The 23,555-nt window shown below is 39.8% G+C and overlaps 2 protein-coding genes, 1 non-coding gene and 1 pseudogene across 5 annotated transcripts in view; all 4 read right to left on the bottom strand.

Annotated features, from left to right (window-relative positions):
* LOC111346197 (uncharacterized) overlaps positions 1–23,555 on the bottom strand; it is an 82,115-nt gene that overhangs the window by 51,913 nt on the left and 6,647 nt on the right. The gene's annotated exons all lie outside the window — the stretch shown is intronic.
* LOC111346647 (uncharacterized) lies at positions 945–5,685 on the bottom strand. Its single transcript, XR_015996844.1, has 4 exons — positions 5,371–5,685; positions 3,747–4,482; positions 3,081–3,382; positions 945–1,604 (listed from the first exon to the last, which is right to left on the bottom strand). It is a non-coding gene; the product is annotated as an uncharacterized LOC111346647 (transcript).
* LOC111346198 (uncharacterized) lies at positions 7,457–11,769 on the bottom strand. Of its 3 annotated transcripts, XM_088748108.1 has the most exons (3): positions 11,437–11,769; positions 11,027–11,141; positions 7,457–8,704 (listed from the first exon to the last, which is right to left on the bottom strand). In XM_088748108.1, exons 1-3 carry the CDS (start codon positions 11,764–11,766, stop codon positions 8,076–8,078), a joined length of 1,074 nt encoding a protein of 357 aa, XP_088604234.1. In that variant the 5' UTR covers positions 11,767–11,769; the 3' UTR covers positions 7,457–8,075. The 3 variants fall into 3 exon arrangements, with proteins under 3 accessions (XP_088604234.1, XP_088604235.1, XP_088604236.1); XM_088748109.1 differs by lacking the exon at positions 11,437–11,769 and having other exon boundaries at positions 7,457–8,733; positions 11,027–11,115; XM_088748110.1 differs by lacking the exons at positions 11,027–11,141; positions 11,437–11,769 and adding an exon at positions 10,643–11,001 and having other exon boundaries at positions 7,457–8,733.
* LOC148740035 (uncharacterized) lies at positions 18,793–22,032 on the bottom strand (annotated as a pseudogene).

Genomic DNA, 23,555 nt, shown 5'->3' with positions numbered 1-23,555 from the left:
GTCTTAGTCACTTTTGAGAAAATGTAACATCTTTTAAGACAGGAATTTTCCCATTCTTAAATCTGTAATTACTAGAAATTTCGTACCCTCAGAATCCCCAAAATGTGCGATCCATTCTAGTAAATCTATTGAAAATGCACTTTCATTTAAATCGATCTAGTACGTAGTGAGAATGCGACGCCATTCAGCGGCACATCCCTATTAGCCAATAATGAAGTGCCCCCCCCCCCCCCTCCCCCAATAACATTCACGACAATGTTGGTAGAATTAAGCAAGATGCTGTAATCGGAGACTGACACTGTTGCTTAAATATCTCATTGATGGTCTAGATTTTTGTCCCAGGCCTTCTCCTGGTGTGCTGAACCATTAAAGAATTAATTAATCAATGGCCTCTATTTTCCTTTTCCTCGGTTGCCGCGTTCGTAGACAACTTGAACATAATTAAGTAGACTATATATAAAGTTTTGAAACTGTTCAGTTGATATATTATATCAAGAAGCCTCGAGCTTCTATTTTTCAAAGCTTTTATTCCTCTAGCTGTTAATTTTCTATGCCAATCTAACAAAACAGGTAGTGCTCGATAGAGCCTCAGAAATGTTTTGATGAAATTACCGATTAACTGATTGCACATATCTTGTAACTGTTATATCTGACATCACTTAACAATCATCAATGAATACCTTACATTTCCTTAAAAGATCGATAAGCTGTAAGTCTGACTTAAATTAATTCTAATGGCAATTGTTGCTTGTACAGATCATAGGATGTTTAAAGATTAAAGCGTTGCGACCGAGGTAATGCTAAGGCTATTTTATCTTTGCTGCGAGTGGGAAAAGACGCGCTATTACTGACCATTTTAAAATGCGACATGAGATGAATAATTTCATCTTCTATAAAGTTATTCAGTTCTAAACTAGGTTTGAAAAATGAAGAGCTGATTATTATCAACGGATCCATAAGTTCAACGAGTAGGACTGGGATGGAGCGTTTCCTATGTTAGCATTATAACCAAAGTCATATTCAGTCTCACTGGATCCGTCGTCAACAAAAGAAGCAGCGTTAGTTTCTGTAATTCCAATCCCATGATCAGCACGCTTACAGCTTTTTCCTCCTCCACCAATCATCATCACCGATCCATCACCACTACCCCAGTCACAACAGAAGCCGATCTTGTCAGCACTTTGGACGTTTCCACTGAACTCAGCGTGTTGAAACCCGTCTGTTGACTTGTACTGTCCGCCATATTGAACCGTACAACTTCCTAGACATCGATCACTGGCCCAGACTTTGCCATTTCTAAAGTCGCCATAACTTGTGATTTTCGATGTGAATGTTTGTCCACCCAAACAGCTGCCTGTGGTCTGCAACAGAAGGATGTGGCTCGGGTCGTCACTGCGTGTGATCTTTATTTCTCTGCCGCTAAGCGACCAAAAGGCTGGTGAGATCATATCGTTGTTCTCTGAAGGGTTGTTAGTTGTTCCAATAGCAGCTTGTTGGTCATACCACCAGTTGCCATCGTTACGCATCCAGTTCTTGCAGTCACTGTTAGAGAATCGAACTATAAGAGTCCATCCCTTAAGACTTGCCGTGATATCACAGTAAGCCTAACAATACATTGCAAATACGTTTAAATGAAGAAGAGGATAGTTATCATTTGGTTATAAGTTAGGAAACTGATATCATCTCTTAATAGATTTGAAGTACTCATCGCTTTAAAACCATTCTAATGGTTAGAATTGAAACAGTCACGGGGATGGTGAGGAGTTAATCGCAACAGTTCACTCATTGGGAGGCATGGGTGAGATAGGAATGATGAGAGGGAAAGTAGGAGGGCACCTTTTCAGATTATGATAGATTCTTCTCTTGCGCATGCTCAGAGTCTTTCCTTAGTTCAAATAAGTAAATTTTTAGTTGCCATCCCGACTGTGCTTTTGACTGCAAACCAAACAGATGCTACCTATTAAAAAAGCAATACTTCCTTGTTGGTATGTTGCACGAAATGTTCTCGGCGAGAAAATTTATATTCTGTAACTTATGATGTCGCGTGTGAAGCTAAAATAGCGTTCATTAACCTTTCTTTTTTTCAGTAGGGTTAAAAAAATCCTGAACCTATTTTAACTTCTTATCTCGGTAAAGAGAGTTTTCATACGGAGAGGGAACAAAAAGCGACACAGAGAAAAACAAACACACACACAACACAGAAAAAAAAAATAGTACTAAAGAAATTTATATTTATTCTGAGAGAGGAATGATGCCATCACACTCAGAGCATATATCAAATTGTTAACTGTAAGCTCGTAGCTTACTGAACTTTTCAGCACCTTTTTCTTCAGAATGCCCAGAAAATCATAAAAAGCATTTATGAATAACTGACCAAGAAAAAAGATGCAATGACTATGAATGATTTCATTTCTTCATTAAGATTAATATTTTTGACTTTTTTTACGGAGATCCCGACTAGCTACTCCTATTAGAAGCAGAGAGCCAGGGCACACGTGTTAATTGTTTGTTTGTTTATTGGTTGGTGATATAAGCCTAAATTTGAGTCTCGAGATGTAACATATAGGAAGGACAATGAGGGTCACAGACAAACGTGCGCTTGTAAATCTCTATTTAAAAGAACGCTTAACTATGCAATAGCTGTTTCTCTTTAATTGATGGAGTTTTGAATAGTTAAGATCAATGTTTGTAGGTTATTGGCAGTGGCAGATCAAGACCTTTAGCTAAGGTGGTGGCCGTTTTTGTCTGTGTTAACCTGCCGGCTTTTTTCCCCTCAGCGTTTATTTTTCCCCCAAATAAGGGGGTGGCGGGGGATGGGGGTGGGGGGAGGAGGGGGCGTGATTCTCCTGTGCCCCTCCCCTCGATATGCCACTGATTGATATTACCGCCATAGCAGATTTTGCCTCTTGAACTGATATGCAATGATTGTAAGCTAACTGGAGTAATCACAAATCAAATTGAATACATACGACACCTTTCCCCCTCAAAACTACTGAAGCGGTTGTTTCTGCTAAACGGATATACTTTGGTCTCTAAAATTAATATGCAATGAGTTTCAGGTAGGTGAATTAAAAGAAAATGAACTTATCCGAAATAACAACAAATTTCCCCTTGACAACTACTTCTGCTGTCATTTCTGCTAATCCAATGAGGTTTCTTGCGTGACAGACATACGTTCCGTCGCTGTTGTTTACAACAGGGTTAAATTCGAGGCAGCCTTGTTCCTGAAAAGCCAGTGATGTACCAGCAGAGTACACTTGACGAGCGCGAGACCATTCGACGCTGGGACCAGGAAAGCCCTCAGCCTCACAACAGAGACTTAATACGGAGCTTTCATCTACGATAACGAAAGGTGGTAGTTTCTTGACAAATGTCGGTGGCTCTGATGGCAGAATAAAATCGTTACATAAAATCGACATATAATTAATAACATCGCGTGATCAACAGCAGTCATCAGTAAAAACTTCGGTATCAAGTAGTAAAAAAAAATTTAGCTTTGATAATAGCAACGACAAACAACTCAAACCTATCATAATCTTCGAATCATAAGTTTATCATGTACACATAATCTCCCCCAAAGTCATCGGCATCAAAGAGGTTAAATTACTATCCAAACACGCTCAAGGTCCCCGGCTGCCTGTGGAAAGAGAAAAATGCGTATTTGATTTAAAAATTACTGTCACCACTGGTGTTAAAAAAATAATATCCTAAAAAAACGGAAATAAGTTGGCGACTTATGTCCTTACCTTTTACTTGTAAAGTGCTGAAAGCCTCCAGACTGCCGAGACCAGTGTTAGCTGAACAGATGTACGACCCAATATGTGACCTTTGTAGACTGTTGAATCGGTGCATACCATCTTTTGCAGTAGCATCAGACAGAGTACCTCCAAGCTTACGCCACGTGATCTTGAGGGTAGTCTGCCCTTGTGCCCAACAGAAAAAAAATTGCTGTCTCCCTCACAAACACTGCCTGAGATATAGGATGCACACTGATCTTCAGTGGAACGACGCATTCTCCTTTTGTCCCTAAATACCAACCAATCCTCGGCTACCTTTGTTCCCTTTAGAGCCAGTGGATCCTGTTTTCCTTAACGACCCTTCGGTCCAGTCTCTCCTTTTAACCCGATTGCTCCAATGGACCCTGTATCGCCTTTTTCGCCGTTTACTCCTTGAGGTCCCACAGGTCCTCTTTTGCCACCTGCGCCTGGAGCCCCAATAGGCCCCTATGGGCCTGGTGGTCCTTCCTTTCCCGGAACCCCTTTCTCTCCTCTATATCCGGGATACCCAAGGGCTCCTGGTGGTACCGTAGGTCCTGCCTGCCAGATACTTTCAGAGGATTTACAAACTTCATTAAACTTGTTATTTATTTCTTAGCGGACTTCAGTTGTAAAGTTATTGTTCCTGCAGTTGGACTCAGAGCAACATTTATTTTCTTTCTTTTGAATTGATCCATTGGATGTTTTGTTATAACACCTTCAAAATCTGTTTATCAAATAGGCGGTTAAAAAAAAGGTTAACGGTTTAAAATAGTAAAAAGAAAAAAAAAAAAAAAAAAAAAAGGGAAAAAAAAAAAAAAAAAAGACAAAACATATTTATCCATGCTGGAGCTTGTCATATTTTGTGAAAAAAAATTATTTGTGCATTGGAAATAATCGAATATCAGATGTGGACAGATCATTTGGTGATTCAAGCGTAGATCTCTCAAAAAGCAATCCTTAGTCTCCGCCCCGGGTGGGGTTGGGGGATATTGTGGGGATCACGTGGTTTCCAGGGGAAACAAAAGCAGGGAGCAGTGATCGCTAACAGAGTATAAAGAGGGTACTATAAAGAATTGTCAGCCCATAAGGGAGACAATTACAGCACTTAAGAGCCCGATAAATTCTATTATGACACAACCAGACTCCTCTGACCCTTTACCCCATTCAAGACGACAAACAATCGAGAGATTTAGCACCGCATTTACGTAAAACGGCAAACGTCAGCTTGTCCTTTTACTTATCATGTATAATAGCGTAAACCTTGCTGTTTTAGCTTCGCATGTGCTCACGCAATAGTGGATTGAAGGCGCGTCTGTATGGCTGACAAAGAATGTTTTTGGTGCCCTTTTTCCGGCATTAAACCTCAGTCTACCCCGTGAGAGAAAAACGGAAGAAAACCTTACGTTCACGACAAACGCGTTAAATAACTCGTTACATCGTTTGTCACATAACTCGTTAGGTATACAAGTTGAAGTTATGATCCCACTGTATAGCAAATACAGACCTACTCATCCAGGAAAAATAATGAAGTTTCTCGGATGACTACACTATGATCTACATAATACCACAGCCAGCAAAAATTTTGGATCAAAGTAAATAGTTTTATGCTTACTTTTGAACGTTTTCGGCTTCTCCTCGACGTTTTCATCTGCCTTATTCGTCATCTTCATGCGACTTTCAACAGCCAAAATGCGCACTTCGTTCATTTCCATTTGCTTGTTGATCGTTTCCATTCTCAAGAACAGCGCAACAATCAGTAGAATTGGAATGATAGAAAGAAACGAAGAGCCTTTGCGAAAAACATTGCTTGAGCATTTTGTGAGAGGTTTCTTTAAACGGTCCATCTTAGCTTCAATGGAATTGGAGTGAACAGCTTTCCTGTTTAATAAACTCAATTGCTGCGAGATAGGACTTGTTTATTTGAGCTGAAAGTTCGGGCTTACTGTGCAACTGATATCATAAAAAACACGTCCAGGCAAGATGTAAAGTAAACTGCTATCAATTGATTTCTCTTTTACCGTGTCAGGAGGGTAAGAGTTCAGAAGCCCGGCCCGACGCCAGAAGGAATCCGTTTTTTAGAATGCGTGTGGTCTCCAAGATGATTAAGTAATGAAGCGTTTTGAAATAAATATCTCTCCTTTGATATTACCCCTCCGGGAGGAGGACCTGGGTATTTGCCAGGTATGTGGCGCTGGCCTCCCAGGACCCCTACCCCATTATAATTTATTTTTTTGTCACTCATAGATCCCATCTTAGCACATTTTGAAACTACGAATCTTCTCATTTCTAAATCTCAAACTACCATAATTTTCTCACCCCCAAGAATCTCTTAAATATGCGACTCCATTCTACTAATTCAATTGAAAATGCAATCTCATTTTTAATCAATCCAGTCGTGAAAATGCGCGTCATTCAGCGGTACATGACCATAGGCATATAAAAAGGAAATGCCCCCACCCCCCCCCCCCCAAATTCGTTCATTTCCATTCGCTTGTTTATCGTCTCTATTCTCAACAACACTGAGCGCAACATTCAATAGACTTGAGATAATAGAAAGAACCGAAGAGCCTCTGCGAAAAGCGTCGTTTGAACATTTTACAGGAGGTTTCTTTGTAGAGTGCATCATTGCCTCTCGCGGCGTCTAGGGTCTTCCCACTTTCCCACGCTGAAGATTTGCATTTCCCGTGTGAATGATAAGGCTTAAGTTATTCTGTCTGTCAAGGCTGAGTAACTTGTAAACGTAAGATGCTTAGGCCGAATCAGGAGGCCGAAATCTACTAGTTGACCTCAATTTCCAAATAACTGGAAACGTTTTTATTTTTTTCCACTTTTAATTTGGACTCAAAGGGAGTTGCTGTATTGACCTCATTGTCACGATGATCAATTAAAAAGGAAATGCTGCGTCTACTGCAATTATGATGTGACCTGCGTAAATTTCGACACATTGATATGAAACGAGCAATGTAAAACGCACAAAAAGTATCTGAACATAGAATGAAAATGAAAAATAGATATGGCGCTTTTGGTAGTTACATGGAGATGTTATTGAAGGGCCTAAACGGGTTAAATAGGAAATCGATAAGTTTCCTTTGTTATACCTAGGAAATAAACTGAATTTGTCTTGAACTAAGGTTTAGCAATGCATGTTTTCGTGATTTGGAATGGAACAATGATATTCATGATGGAAAATATTTTTTTGTAATCCCTTACCCAACATCTCATCCTCTCATTCCCCTTTCCTCTTTATTTCTATGGCAGAATAGAGGATCTTATAAGTGTTGCACCGAGGCCCTTCACGGCCAAGTGGTTGTAAGTTACAGTTACACAGTACTGAGGATCTGGGTGCAAGATTGAGATCTTCTTAATCGTTTTTGTTGTTATGCATCGAAAGAAAGCAATTAACAGGATAAGGTTCAGTTTTCAAAAATGCAAATCCAAGTCCCGCAATTGGTTTTCTGTGAGAACGGAGAGGGATCAGCCGTCTTTAACAGAGTTTTAAGGAAACAATATAGAAAATTGACTGCCAGTAAGGAGGATCATTAGAATGCTACAGGGCCTTGGCAGGGGAGGGGGGGGGGTGTGGGGGTGGGGTCAGGTAAATTTTTTTGTGACACAACCAACATCTACCGAGGCCCCCTCCCCCTCCCCATTCCAGTGATAAGAAATGACTAGTGCCAAAGTTATTAGTTCCAGGCGTCCTTCTTGTTTATATCTGACGGACGTCACTACACAATCATTAATGAATACTTAACATTTCCTTGAAAAGACTGATGAGTTGTAAGTCTGACTTAAATTAATTCTGCTGAATCTCGTTTTTGCATAAAAATTCCACAAGAAAATTCATTACTTGACGAGGGAATTCCGCATTAAACTGCACACGAAAACCGATATCGCACGTATTGCGTAATTGAATAAAAACAAGAAACAAAAAAAGAGAGAAAAAAAAAATGAAAAGAAAGGAAAACAGCGTTACTTATGGCTGTTATGTATACGCAGATGCAAAACAATATGACTCAGCCTCGTTTTCAACGCGCCGATTCCACGCTTAATACTTCTCTGTAACAAATCAGATTCAGTTCAATGATTCGACTTTAAAGGCAATTAATTTGGTCTCCAGTGAAAATCTAAAGATATTTAAGGATCTTAGCGTTGTAGCTGGCGTGATGGTAAACTTATTTTATCTTTGATATGAGAGGGGGAAGGTTCTTTATTACTGATCATTTTAAATTACATGCTCATTTAACTGGAATCACAAGTCAACCTCCACAAAGTTCTCTTGTTCTAAACTAAATTTAAAAAATAAAGGCCTGATTATTTTTAACGGATCCATAAATTTAATGAGTAGGACTGGGATTGGTTCTTCGTTGTGACAGCATCATAACCAAAGTCATATTCAGTCCCAACTCCACCTTCTTCAACAAAAGAAGCAGCGCCAGTTTCTGTAATTCCAATCCCATGATCAGCACGTGCACAGCTTCTTCCTCCTCCACCAATCATCATCACCGATCCATCACCAGTATCCCAGTCACACCAGAAGCCGATCTTGTTGGCGCTTTGGATGTTTCCACTGCACTCAGCTTTTTGAAACCCGTCTGTCGATTTGTAATGTCCACCATATTGAACCGAACAGTCTTCAAGACACTGATCACTGGCCCAAACTGTGCCATTTCTAAAGTCACCATAACTTGTGATTTTGGATCGAAATGTTTGTCCACCCAAACAGTTACCTATGGTCTGTAACAGAGGAGTGTGACTGGGGTCGTCACTGCGCGTGATCTTTATTTCTTTGCCACTGACCGACCAAAAGGTTGTTGAGATCATATCGTTGTTCACTGAAGGGTCGTTTGTCGCTCCAATAGCAGTTTTCTGGTCATACCACCAGTTACCATCATCACGCATCCAATTCTTGCCATCGCTGTTTGAGAATCGAGCGATAAGAGTCCAGCCTTCAAAGAAAGTACATCTCTCAACTTTTCTGTCACGATTTTTGATAAAAATATGTAGACAGGTTAGTGTTAGGATAGGTATTATTTTTACAGCTTGTAAAAAAATGTGCAGTGGTCTCTCCTTTCTTTTGTTTTTGTTTTTGTTTTTTTATTTTTTTTTTCTTGGCGCCAGCACTAAAATAATAATAATAATAATAATAATAATAATAATAATAATAACAATAATAATAATGATAAGGAAAGGAGTACAGCAGTGTTAGGTAGAATGCAGAAGTCTTTAGTTAGCAGTTCACTCAAGATTGCAAGATCTTTGAAAGTCATGAGTTGAAGACTTCATCTTAGCCATGTGTTATTTTGTTGAGTTTTTAAGACATTAGGGACAAGCCACAAGGGTTTTTTTTTTTTTTTAGAAGTTTCTTTTTTTCTTTTTTTAACATTTTGTATTAGATTTTCTTTTTTGGGGGGAGTACATAAAATTATGTAAATCTAAACATGTTAGAAGCCCAGCTTTAGTGTATATAGGTTCTGGCATCTAGACGTTTTAACTGCCACATAATAATAACTGTAACAGTTTTTCTTGTGACCATAGTGGGGAGGTATTACCCATTGCCGTAAAACGGCCAAATTTTTAACCGTGAGCCGTAGAGAAAAAACTCGAACTCAATTCAGCTCCTTACAGGATATTATCGTCCCAACGTTAAAGTAAAAGTTTCGTAGCCGAAAAAGAAATTGGCCTTTTGGCCAAGCACTGCTAGTGAAGCAGACATTACTTTTTAGCTGTTGCAAAACAATATTCCTGCGTCTCATAAACCGTAAATTTTTGTTATTTTATCCTCTCGCTCCTTGTTAAAAAAGAAAAAAAGAAAAACTTTGAAAGCCTGCAACGAGAATTTTCGAAGCTAAGAGTTTTTTTTCTGGCCCCATTTTCTAATTTCCTCAAGAGCGCCTTTATTACTGAAATAACCACTTTTCTAATCGCTCTAGATCTATTTCCAGCGATTTCCGTTTCTAAATCTTTGTACTTTAAAGCTTTTTGGATGAAAAGTATTCCCTTATGAGGGTATAGCCATGTAAATAAAAGAACATTTCTCGTCTTTTCTGTTTTTAAGAATACTATATGGACAGCTTAATCTTATTCTACGACTTTCTGTATGGGCATATCGGGAAGGATAGTTTTCCTAGATTGTAACGAATTGTGAGATGGTCTCGCCTTCCTTCTATTTCTCTTGGCGAAGTTTGAGCCTACAGAATAGGCTGTTATCCCGCGGAAGGAAAAGTTCATTCAACATTTCGCGGCTTGTTTTTTTTTTTTTTTTTTAAATGAGCTTATGCATCGGATAACGCGCAGAAGGCACTTGAATACTAAATGCCGCGGTAAAGGGTCAGCAAGGAGAAACAATTGGCGTTGTTGGTCGCTTTTGCTCCCAGCTGCGTCGGAGAATATGTTAAAGCTTTTAAAACAATTTTTCCATTGGTGAGGTAGAGAATTTAGATTGTCATGGGATCAAACGGCGGAATTAAATCGGTACTTGTCAATACGACCATGGGTTCAATTATAATTCTCCTTGCTAGCATAGTAACATGTAATAATAGCTTTCTTCCGATCGGTTTTATTTTTAATGGCTGCTCATCCCTTTTGCATAACATCTGTTCAAACGACTTACTAAGTTTAATTCTTAAAATCTTGATTCGAAATTTACAAATATCCCTGTACCAACAATAGAAGGCTCCAACGTATTGAAACGACCGAATGTTTACATTCTCTCATGCCAAATTATGATCACAGACGGTTCGAGTCTTAGCTTGCGTCTTTATACATCGGGCGAATTGTGTACGTTTGCACACTTTTCAACGCAAATCAAGTAAAAAGTATCCTTGCAAATACCTTCTTTTCAATTATCAGAGGAAGGGTATGCACAGGGGCGTTAACGTACTCACCATCAAATACACTGGTGAAGCGGCGGAATCATCAAGCGCACAACTGGTTATTAACGGGTACCTGTTCGCTTAATTAAAAGCTACTTTTCTCGCATTTCATACTGAGTGGCGACGGCATACTAATGAACTTTCAGATCATGACTTACGAAGAACAAAATAGACTGTATTTAGACACGATTCTACTTTCAATTCCTGCTTTGAAATTTTTGAAACATCGTTGTTATCTCATCTTTTCCCAAAGAATGAAAGAGTTCTGTCTTATTATTAAATGTGCCAGCCAGCTGGATTTTGCTTGAAGAATGGCTAGTTAAATGTTCGGCTCCGTTGAACGCACTTATCAGTTTGAACTGATCGGAATATTTTATCAAGAAAATGCAGTCTTACCAATTGTTCCACAGTCATCTCCAGTCCAAGGATGTTCGCAAGAACATGAAAATGTTCTGTTCTTTTCGCGAAACAAACAAGAACCGCCATTACGACAGCCTTTCATGAGACATCCCTAAAATAACAGACATGTATTGTCGTTTAACAGGCATATTTAACCAAATAGAGTATAACTCTTCTTGTTTAGCTGTGGTTGCTTTGCATGTACTTGTAACCAGACAGAACTAAGGGATAAGGGGTAAACGCTCAATATAATAACTCTCGGAAATCTAACTAATATGCATGAAAGTGCCAAGCTCCTTTACAATTGAAATATAACAACTTTTCTTCTATTTTTACATGTGAAAAAAAAAAAAAAAAAAAAAAAAAAAGACCTGCAAACAGAGGAAAATTCAACAAGAAAACTATACCTTGAGCATCATAGAGAAAGTGAAGCCTTTTTTATCATAAAACTGGGCACTTCTGTCCAGGATTCCATGCTTGTTTAGTTCACAAGTTCCTTTATCGTCCTTTCCGAATGGTTCTTCGAAGTTTGTTGAAGTACACCAGGAGTTTCTGAGGCATGAAAGACTGCATGATATTTGAGTGGGAGATCGAAACTGTTTGACAGCATGAGCACCAAGGCGCTTGTTCTCCTTAGTGGTGAATAACGCTGAACGAGAATAAGTCGAGTCTTCTTTAGCAAAAAGGATGGCGATTCCTTGAAATAGGAAGAGGAAGAAACTTTCCATGACCGCCATTTCTAAAACATATCATTAACTGAGTGAGATCGTTGACGCAGGTGTCAGTATTATTGGAAGTTGAAAAAGTACAACACCATTGGCCAATTCCTAATCATCGACGTTAAAGAAATTTAAAGAGAGAGGCCACGTGCGGTAATCTAATAAATAAATAAATGCTAGCTTTCTGTGTAAGTGGAATCGACGTATCCTGTGTGACCGAGATCTTAAAGAACAAGTCCAAGCGAGATGTAAAGTGAACTACAATTAACTGATTTTTCTGCCATCGAGTCAGGAGAGTAAGAAAACCAACAGCCCGATCTTTTTCCCCTGAGTGAATCCTACTATTTTGAACAATTTGACGAGAAACTTCTGGCCTGTCCTGATCTCGCTCGCTAATCTAGCTTCCCGTTTCCCTTTTATATCAAATTTGTACAGTTCAAATGTGAAATAAAGGGTCTCGCACGACTGATAGAAAGGAAAAAGAGATAATAAAGCCTAAAATTTGAAAAATATGTTATGATATCATCTTGGCTCGGGACTTTTCTAAACTCTCAAGTCTTCGAATTACAGTCGATTTATTCCCATCGCAGACCGTGCATAAAAATACGTAAAACTAAGAAAAGTTACGGGTTCAACTAAGAATTTTTTATTTTGGCTGGTGTAGCTTTCGTTCCTTGAATTTTTCCACAAACATTTAAATTTACTAGCTGATTTAATTTTAGGGATAAGGTTGATCCAAAAAAATACACAATGGTTTTTGAATGGCTTAATTTGATAGGAGAAGAGAGGAAGTGAATCTCGGATGAAAAAAGAACAACTACTCCAATTATTAACCACGCTAAGAGAAAGTAACTTACAGTCTCATTAATTTCTCTGACCATACTGATTTTTCGAGAAATTAGAGTCTGCTTAGGGCTCGGACTTTTCACAGCATTCAACTTGGTCAACTTGGGATTCGTTAGTTTGTAACCAAGTTTGAGTATGACAGCGATCTTCGCAGTAATGATCACTAAAAATAAGCAATAGTTAAAATAAGGCCTGTACGGGATTTGAGCCCCTGACGTCTGTTCATTATTGCGAAGATCGCTTTCATATTCACTTTTTTTTAATCGCAGCTTACGTATATGATTTTCAAAAATTCACAAACGTTGACATGTCAAGTTTATCACTTGAGATGTTCGTGGGAAAATATCCCGTTCTAACATGTGATGGATTTCAGTGTACTGTGTTGCAAAAAATCAGGATAGTAACATGGTAATTAGCTTATGACTAAACATCAGAACAGAAAAAGCGAATGGTGTAAGTTCCAGACTCTTAGTCTTGTAAGTCGAGGAGACATGCTTTCGTAAAACATATTTTTTAATCAATTATCCCTTTAATAAACTGGTATTGTGTCCTTCAGAAAGATCACCACAAGATGTTCTTGGCCACTGTTGGTAAAATGTTAATTTAAAGGATGGCTTTCATTTGTCTGTGCCTGCGTAGCGGCCCTAGAGGGAGGGGGGAAGGGGGTGAGGAACCAAGCGGAGAGAGGCTTCGAGAGAGGAAAGGAAGGGCCTGCCAGCGACCCCGTGGACTCCTCGAAACTCCCACCGATTAATTATGCATATCGTGTTTCGAATGTCAATCAACAACTGTCAAAACTGTCCAATCACGAAGGGCTATTTTAACACGAACGCCAGTGAAGCTTGGAGAGTACTAAAAATAGCAGAGCCCTGACCCATGCAAGCGGTCAAAACACTGCTGCTGCACGTGGGTGAAAATTTCGGACGACAAGGAAAATTTCAAAGAAAAACCTAAGAGAGATAAAAAGCCTAATATAGATATTCCGTCAATTTTCCGCTTTTGTGGAGATAACTTAAGATTCAAGTTAGGAACTGGGTTAAAAAAAAAACTTTATCAATATCGTTGAAGCAAGTCAGAGAGAAGAATTCCAATATGTTATCGCGGACCGCCTTCGAGATCTTGGATCAGTACTTGGCAAAACAGCCAAATCTCTCCCAAATTGTTTCCCTTACCCGTGCCCGAAAAGTGAACACTTTTTGCAAGTTTTATGAACTCTTGGAAAGGGTTTCATGTCCATCTTCGGTTGAGAACTCGCGTTGCTAGTATGAACCTTCCAAACGGTTTATACAAGTCGTTCGACAGAAAATAGTCCAAGTCGTTCGAACGGACTGATGTTTTTCAACGGATGACCAAGCCGTTCGAACAGGCTAATGTTTTCAACGAACGGATGACCAAGCCGTTCGAACGGGCTGATGTTTTCGACGAACGGATGACCAAGCCGTTCGAACGGGCTGATGTTTTCGTCGAACGGATGACCGAAGCCGTTCAAACGGATGAAATTTGTTTCTGTTGACCAAGAGATTTAAGTTCGAGTATTTGATCTTGTATGATGCTCGTAAGTGGAGTTATAACCAACACAACAAGCCGTTTATATTCGTTGGCCTCGAAGCGTGCAAGCAACACTAGAGCTTGAAAATTAAACTTTTTCCAATCCCAGTCGGCAAAACAGCTGCAAGATCCTTCTTTTTGACGTAGAGCTGTTCCAAAGCTTGGCGCTGTTCGGTTATCAGATTGATTCCGCCTAGTTCTATAATTTTTTCAACGTATTCTAATCAAAGTTTGCTGTTCTAGCACAACTTGCCTGTTTCGCATTACTTTCATGGCTGAGTGACAGTTATTTGATCTCGACCAATGATAATTCTTCGTCCATCAGAGATTGGATATTTTGAAGAATTCACTGGGTCGCTTGATGGCCCTTCCTATCCTCTCCCCAAGCTTCGCTCCGCTCTTCCTCCTATCCCCTCCCCAAGCCTCTCTCCGCTCGGCTCCCCACCCCCTTCCCCCCTCCCTCTAGGGTCCTACGCAGGCTAATTTGTCCGAAGAAAACTATTTCTAAAACTTGTTCCCCCCGTCGCAGATCTAGACTCTCTCAGTTTTAGGGCTAGACTTGAGACGAGCTATTGGAGCTTAAAACTGATAACAGGTAATCACCCGATAAATTCTTACTAGATTTGAATTGTGTTGAAGAAAAGAGAAACAGTCTCGATTTGTCATATTGAGTTCCCCTTTATGTAAAAGTAAACTGTTTTTGCTTTTTATTCATTTACCATATGATCTATTTATTCTTTTATATATTCATTTATTTATTCCATTAAAATAAAAAAATGTTCGATAGAGCTTCAGCATTTTCTCCATCAAATAAAAAAAATGAATATATTAAACATACTTTCTGTTACTTTGTTTTTGACATCACTGACCAATCATTAATGAACTTCACATTTTTCTTGAAAAGGTGAGTTGTGAGTCTGATTTAAATTAACTCTACGGTCAACGAATTTGTCGAAAAATTAAATGGCAATTTTTCTTGTTTTGTTTACTTGTCAGTATTTTTTGTTGTGTTTTTATTTTTGTTTGTTTGTTTGTCTTTTTTTTTTGCTGAAACGCTAAGAAAAATGGCAGTTTGTTGCCAATGGAGATCTAAGATGAGAAGATCTTAAGATATTTCCTACATTCACAATGTTCAACTAACTTGGACCAGAATGTGAAAAAAATGAGTAATGTCCTCCTTTCAAAAGTTCTGCTGTTCTAAACTAAGTTTGAAAAAATAAACATCTGGTCATTCTAGCGGATCCATAAATTGAACGAGTAGGACTCGGATGGAGCGCAGTCATATTCAGACTCGCTGATTCCGAGCTCAACAAAAGAAGCAGCGGCAGTTTCTGTGATTCCAATCCCATGATCTGCACCTGCAGGCTACTTCATCCTCCCCCCAATCATCATCACTGATCCATCACCGCTACTCCAGTCACACCAGAAGCCGATCTTTTTGGCGCTTTGGATGTTTCCACTGCACTCAGCCTGTTGAGACCCGTCTGTTGACTTGTACTGTCCGCCATATTGAACCGTAAAACTTCCTAGACGCTGATCACTTGACCAGGCTTTGCCATTTCTAAAATCGCTATAACTTGTGATTTTAGATCGGAATGTCTGTCCACCCAGACAGTTACCTATGGTCTGTCACAGAGGGGTGTGGCTGGACTCGTCGCAGCGCGCGATCTTTATTTTTTTTGCCACTGACCGTCCAAAAGGCTGTTGAGATCATATCTCTGTTCACTGAAGGGTTGTTTGTTGCTGCAGTGGCAATTGCTGGTCATACCACCATCCACCATCGCGACGCATTTAATTCTTGCCATCGCTGTTTGAGAATCGAGCGATAAGAGCCCAGCCTACAGTGAAAGAACATTCCTTTCCTTTTCTGTTACTGATAGCAATGTTTGGACAGTTTAATCTTATTTCTAGGTGTTTCTAGATGGCCATATGGCAAAGGATAGTTATTTATTCTTTTCCAAACTTGGAACGAATTTTGCAATGATCTCGGCCTTCTCTTTTTCTTGGTGTTATCATTAAACAAATTAACCGTAAAGTTCTTTTTTTCTTGTGACCAAAAAGGAAATATATTAATCGTAGACGAAAGTCTAATTGTAAAAGATGAAATCATTGAGTAGGCAAAACTCGTGGAGAGAAAAAATAGGTATAGTTTAGCTAATAAGCTGACTCTGAGTAGTGTGAACGTGACTAACAGATTAAGAACAACTAAGCTTTAACCACACATATTTTTCAATTTCCAAAGAATCCGCTCTTACAGGAACAACTGAAGGAGCCATAAGTGTTCTGACAGTTTGCATTGACGTCACAGGGCCAGAGGGAAGCACTGCACTCGTCAATATCTGAGGAATATACGATAACGGCAGGAAAGCGGTAAACAACTAAGCTTTGAACCAGTCTATGGGTGTGGAGTTAAATTACATCGTCAGTTAAGTTTGAAGCAGTAAAAGTACACTAAAATTATATCTCACCTGTTTCACAATATTCCCCAGTATATCCGTTCGCGCAAACACAGATGTAACTGTTCTTGTCGTACTGTGCAGGACATTTCCCATTGTTTTGACAAGGCCAAATGATACACTGAGACTAAAGAAAACATAACAGTGAGAAAGAAACGCGGAAGATGTGGCATCCGCTCGACCAACACAGGTTGCCATTCATAGTAATTATCTTCAGGAGCCGTCTTTACAAGTAGAGTCACTGTTTATTAGAAGTTCGCTAATATCGAAAAACCTTTATGTCTTAAGCTCAAATAACCCCTCACCCTATTTCTGCTAGAAACCCACTCTATACGCGTGAAATCGTGTGTAATTCCTATCCCTTTCCTTTTAAAAGAAGCAGAGTGAACAACAACTTACTGCGATACTATATATAGTGATGATGACCCTGACTGGGGATGAGCTTGTCTGAGTTGTTGTAGATGTCCGATGGAAGCAATTCACACATAACTTTGCCAGTGATCTCATGAAATGCAGCCAGGTTAAAAGAGAAACATGAAGGGATATTGACACAAACAAATCCACATTCGCTGCCTTCAACAACAGGGTCCAAGCCAATAGTAGTGATGTTGAGGAAGAAAGACTTGTGAAGCTCAAAGTTGACATAAATTAAACCATTGTTTCATATGTGCCTCGGCTAAGAGGTTTAACTTCAACCAGTACACTTTTATTTCCAGAAATGAAAAAGGAAATGAAAAAATTTATTACAAGTTTCGACTCATGCTCAATATATCATCAGAATTCTAAAACACGTGTTAGAAAAACTATTATCACTAGTACATGGAAACAACTCCTTGAATTTTTGGGAAGTCTTAATTATAAGATCATTTTAAGTTGTATGCTACCATCATCTCCATGTGGCTGAAATCTGATCAGTTCCCTTGCTCTTGAATTAAGCAATTTTATAGCAAACTGTAAGTAATTTTCCAGACTGTAAAATGACATGATAAAATAATTATAGGGGCTTTTTGTATATTTGGCATAACAGATCACATATCAATTGATAACCTGTCGTAAATGTAAATATACCCGGACTGCAATTTGTCTATCAGTTCAGACAGCAATAAACAGGGAGTCCACTCTTAATGATAACTTTATTATTGATTAGTTAGAGAGAGAGTTATATTTTTATAAAAAAAATGTTTTCTAAAAGTTTTCAAGATTTCAAACTCAATAACTTATATTTAAAAATAAACTTTTTTTCACTACACCAAATTTGCTTTTCTCTGTTGTCTTGTAAACTGACAACGTCCAAAATCTGACGTGCTTTGGAAATTGAACCAGTTAGTGTTAGCAATTTCCACTTAGAAAAGATATTGTTTCGACTCTTCATGATGAGAACTTGTCAGTGACAACAGTTCAGCAAAAGGAATGAAACAATTTCATCGTCGTGAATGACTTAACTTTGTAACTCTTCTTAAATACTCCTCACTTTATTTTAAGTAGAAATTGATTTCCTTCCTATCTTCTGTCCCTCTGTTAGGAAGAAACAGTTGTAAAACTTTAAGAACATGCAACTTTTGAAACAGATGAATGAATAATCGAAAATTTTCGCCTTATACTCCTCCACCTCTTTTTCCTTTTCTTTTTTCCTCTTTTATTTTACTATTATTCGGTGAAACAGTTTCTGTATAATTGCTCTTTCTATAAGGGGTTGAATCATATCGTATGGTAGTCCCCTGTATTGTGATAAGAAGTTACTTCGTGTCTTGGTAATAATATTGAACGCTTCAAACAAGACACAGGTTGAGACTTTTTTTCCCCTACTCCGGGAAGAAGATGATCTTTACTGCATTCGATTCTGGAATAGTTGAAAGAGAATACCGTGGGGATACGAAGAACCAAAAAAGGGAGAAAAAAAATACTTTAGGTGAAATTTTTGAATGCTATACCAGCAAAATGTTGAGTTTATGATACAACTTAGGATAGAATGATAATTAACTCACCTTTGTCTGCCACAGTCCAGCCAAGTAACCATTCCACTAAAAGCACAGACACAAAAATAAACGGAAGCGGCGAAAAAATGGAGCTTTTCCTTTTAAGATACATCACATACGACTGAAATATCTCTTATGTTGACAGACCATTCGTACACTGACTGTTTTAGTTAGTTGCACGACTGAGCATCGCGGTGTGGGTCCTAATTCAACGACCATTAGAAGATCACTTCCCTTGTTCGTTTCTGCAAAGTTTCTGCTTTCTTCTCTTTTAATGCTTCGGGATCGTTCACGTGAGCGTTAACTTGGATGTGGTCTTGAAAGTTGGGCCATTTTTCTTCTGGCAACTTTAGAAAGGATGGTCCCTCCGACCACTTCACGAGATGATTAAGATGGATTCCTCTCGTTAGAGCATCTGCAGGGTTATGGTTAGACTTGATGTAGCGAATTTGGTCTGCCCCAATCGACTCTTGGATTTCAGCCACTCTGGTAGATACAAAGGGTCTGAATTCCCGTGGTGGCGTTCTGAACCAGGACAAAACGGTCGTTGAATCGACCCAGAAGAATCTTCTCCAGTCTTGAGCTTTTGTCAACTCCAAGGCCTTTACGCATGTAACGTACATCCTTGCAAGTGCTAAACAGCCCAACAGTTCTAGTCTCGGGACGCTTTTCTTCTTCAGCGGTGCGACGAAAGCCTTTATCATGACTGGAACACATTGGTAGTCTCCACCAGTAAGTTTCCATCGTAGGAAGATTACTGCACCATAAGCCTGTTTCCCACCATCGGAGAATTCGTGAATTTGAGGCACACCCACTGCATTGCTTGGTTTTAGCTTGCGGTCAAACTGAAATGACAAGAGATCATTTATGGTCTGAACATTCTCTAACCATGTTTGCTGAATACTCTCGGAGAGGATGTCGTCCGAGCTGTAACCTGAACTCCATAGTGCTTGCAGATCAATTCTGAACTTGATAGTAACGGGTGAAACAAGTCCGATGGGATCCCGGAGTTGAGCGAGAAATTTCAGGCAGTTTCTTTTGGAGAGGCCCTCCAATAGACCAACCACGTTTTCTTTCTTGAAGGTAAACTTATCTTCTTCTTTATGCCATTTGTGGCCAAGCAGATCTGTAAATCTTTCCCCGCTAGACTGATCGATTTCCGAGCAGTTGGAGTACCACGCTTTAATTTGAAACTTGCCTTTTCCGAGGATGGTGTCAATTTCTTTCGTTATTTTCTTGGCTTCTGTTGAGTTGCTTTTGGAGCCCGCGATATCGTCCACGTACGCGTGATCTCGCAGCTCACGGGCTGCGTCCGGATATTCGACTTGTGAGACTTTGGCTAAGTAATTGATAGCGTTTGAGGCGATGTCTGGTGCTGGCTTGTCGCCGAAATTTAATCTGAGCCACTGAAAGACTGAGGGCGCTTCACTTTTGTCGCTTCTCCACAAGAACCTATGGAAAACTTGGTCGTCAGGGTTCACTAGGACTTGATTAAACATTTTTCGGATATCACCCGAGTAAGCCACTTCGTTCCATCGCCAGCCCATAAGTACATTGGGAAGACTGTTTATGTAATTAGGTCCTTCCTCGAGGTGATCGTTCAGCGAAAGACCGTCGTGACCCTTTGAAGACGCATCGAAAACAATGCAGACCTTAGTGGACTTCTCTGGTGTGAAGACTGCTTGTAACGGCAGATACCATTCAGGTTGGCTGTGATCAACTTCTTCTGTGGGAACTTTAATTATGAAGTCTTGTTGCAACAGCTTTTGGACCTCGTCATTTACGATTTCGGAGCATCCTTTTTTCTGGATCGATTTCTCGGCAGACTGCATTCTTTTGAGGGCAATGTCATAATTGCTGCGTTTTGGGGGTCCATTCTCTTTCCAAGGCATTCTTACTTGGATTCTCCCATCTAACAATGTAGTTGAATCAGACAGCGACTTGACGAACTTGTTTTCTCGTAGCACGTTCTCACTAAATATAGACAGTTTTGTTGGTTTAACCCCCAGCGTGTCCTGATAAAGTAGTTTCTTAAAGTGGTCTTCAATGCTCATTGTTCCGACTTCAACCGACTGTATCATGTAACTGTTAACTTGTCCTGAGACGTACCAACCGAAGCAGTTGCATTTGGCAATCGGCTCTCCAGTTTCCCCTGACAAGGTATGAATGTCGACGAATGCATGGACGAAATCTGTACCAATTAGAAGATCTATTGTTTCCCTAGATAGATGCAGTTTGTTCGCCACTGGTTTGAGATGAGGGAAGTGCTCAATAGTTCTCTTCGAGATCGTCTTCGCGGCACTACAAGGTTTCTTTATAGTGTATACTTCCAGTGTCTTTCTGATATCCTCTTCTATAGTCGAGACAATAGTGATTTCGATGATTTCTGAAGCTTCAGACCTTTTCTCTCCACCTGCTACATTCATAGTAAGATGGGTAACTTCCCCAGCTATTCCAAGTCGTTCAGCCACATTCTTTGATAGCAGACTTGTGTTTGATCCGGAATCTATCATCTCTAGTATTTCAACAAGCGTTCCACCTGAGTCTATAACTTTGACCCTTTGGACAGGACATAAACCAGTGATGAGCTTAAAATATTTCTTGCGGTTGGTGGCGCAGTTGGTATTGCCTTCTGTAGGAATATCTTGCATTCGGGAAGGCACTGCGTGCGGGCTTAAATTCGAGTTCATCTTCTCGTTGTGAAGAGAACGGTGGTGGTTCTTTTTGCATTTGTCGCAGGTAGTACCGTCTGGCTTCCTACAGTCGTTCGTATGATTTGGCCTGAGACATTTCCGGCATCTTTTGCTCTGTTTGACTACGTCCCATCTTTGATTTACAGTTGAACTTTGATACAACGGACAGGCCGCTAACTGGTGTTTCGACATACAACCGAGTGGACACACTTCTTGCTCAGAGGTTCTATCATAGTTAGCTGCGTGGTTATCTGTTCTTCTAAAGGTTGGTCCTCGGTGGGTACGTTCTTTTTCATCGGTGTTGTCATTGTCTCGTTTGCCTCTGGAGCGGAAGGTTGCCTCTCGATGTAACCAGGTTACGAGGTTTGACACATTTTCTTCCTTTCCCACTCTTTGCATCTCCCTTCCAAAGTTTGTGTTGTCTCACGGATCGAGCTTTGATAAAAGCTGAGACATGAAAAACGGAGCTTATGACGCTTCTAACACGATGCAGCCGCTGTCTTTCATATCATTGACAAATACAAAAATCGTCGTGGCGTAACGCGTGAGTGACTTGGAGTCTCGTTTAACTTGTTTCAGATTGTTCATTTCAGCTAACAGTTCGTCCATAAGTTTTCGCTCATTTGCGAATTCATTTTCGAGAATTTCCCAGGCTTGGTCAATATCTTTGCAAGTCTTGACTTTATCTGTCCAGAATATACCTTTCGGCATTGCTTTTCGAACTCTTTGAAGTTGCTCATCTTTGTCTTGTCTATTCTTTGCCATACAGTGTCTAAACTCTCTTTTCCAAGTCTGATACGTTCTGCGACTTCCGTCCCAGATCGGAACTGTCAATCGCTCAAGGCTGCTGGGTTTCGATCCCATTGCTACGGCCATTTTCTCAACTGCAGAACTCATCGTTTTCAAGGTTTCTGTGTGGTCAGGAACATGGGGATGATTATTTTCGCTTTGATACGCTGCGTATTTCAAGGCGATTTGGAGAAAATCAGCTTTGACTTTGTCCCCGAGTTTTCTGTTCATTAACACCAATTCATCTTCTGATGAAGCGCCTTCTTCAATTAATTTGTCCGAGATCACCTCTTGCTGCTTTTTAACAGATCTGTACTTTGATTCCACTAAATTGAACACTGTTTCGAGTCTTTCAAGTCCCGGTCCTATAGCGACGATGGTTTCAAATTCTTCCATTAACTTCATAAGAATTGCAAGGGCATGGTTCATTTTTCCCGTGAGGGTTTTTACATCAACTTTCGGCGGCATTGCGAGGGGAATTTGAAGTGATAATTAAGTTGCTGTTCTTTCACCAAAGGTGTAGATTGAAATATTTTCTAGAACGGTCAGTCGCTCGCTTTTGCGCAGTCGTTTGTTCTGGAAAATGATGCGTTTCTTTCGTGAATTTAGATGACCCGGCTGTAACGGATTCCAACGTCGTTCGGTCGCTTGTTTCGCTATCAGTTGTTCTATAAAACCGGTAGTTTTGCCACACGATGCTGTCCTTCGGGATCTTGAAGTCGATGGTGTAACCTTCAATTCGTAGAATTTTTGACTGTTTCGCGCTTTCGTTTTGATGCATTACTGTAGCTTTGAAGGTTTCTGATGTATGGTTGCCGTTTATTTTTGTACTGGTTGCCAGAGGAAGCAAGTCAAACTAAAACTCAAATACAGATTTTTTTTAAATATTGAATGACATTTGAGAATTTTTAACGAAGTTTAACTTGCAACTCGTAGGGCATTCCACACATCTTTTAGATATTTTCGTGATCTCTGGGTGACCGTTATTTTAAATATTGGATTATTCGCGACTTTAAATAAAAAGAGGGGTTGGTCCCCAGATTCCCTGGGACAACGCTCTGGCGCTAAGACTATAAAACACTAAGTGCAAATCACGCCGTTTGCCGTAAACGTGATGCTAAAGTTCCCTAATCTCACGCGCTCAACCGCAGAGGGACCATTAACTATACTCCTTCAAATTGTATTTTTGCTTGTCGTAAGGGATTTTCCTTCGGTAAGAAATGATCGGATGATGTATAAAATTGTTTTCGGCAATGGCTGATTGTGTATCAAGGCGGATATTGGGAGTTTGTGAAAGCCATTTCCAACCAATCGATGTGTTTGCCCCGATGCATTATGTCAATTATCTCATTAACCCTTTCTTGCCTATTTTTTACTATCGCTGCCTTGAGAGGTTTGAAGTGAACTCTGTTGTCGAGTTGCACTTTGGCCTCTTTTGTTTTTTTTCCGTCTTATTCACGGTGACTGTTGTTCTGCTGCTTCGGTGAGATTTAAAGCAG

This window comes from Stylophora pistillata, chromosome 2, assembly GCF_964205215.1.
Source record: "Stylophora pistillata chromosome 2, jaStyPist1.2, whole genome shotgun sequence".
NCBI lineage: Eukaryota > Metazoa > Cnidaria > Anthozoa > Scleractinia > Pocilloporidae > Stylophora > Stylophora pistillata.
Note: the sequence above shows the minus strand (reverse complement) of the source record. Positions and strands in the feature narration are given on the sequence as shown.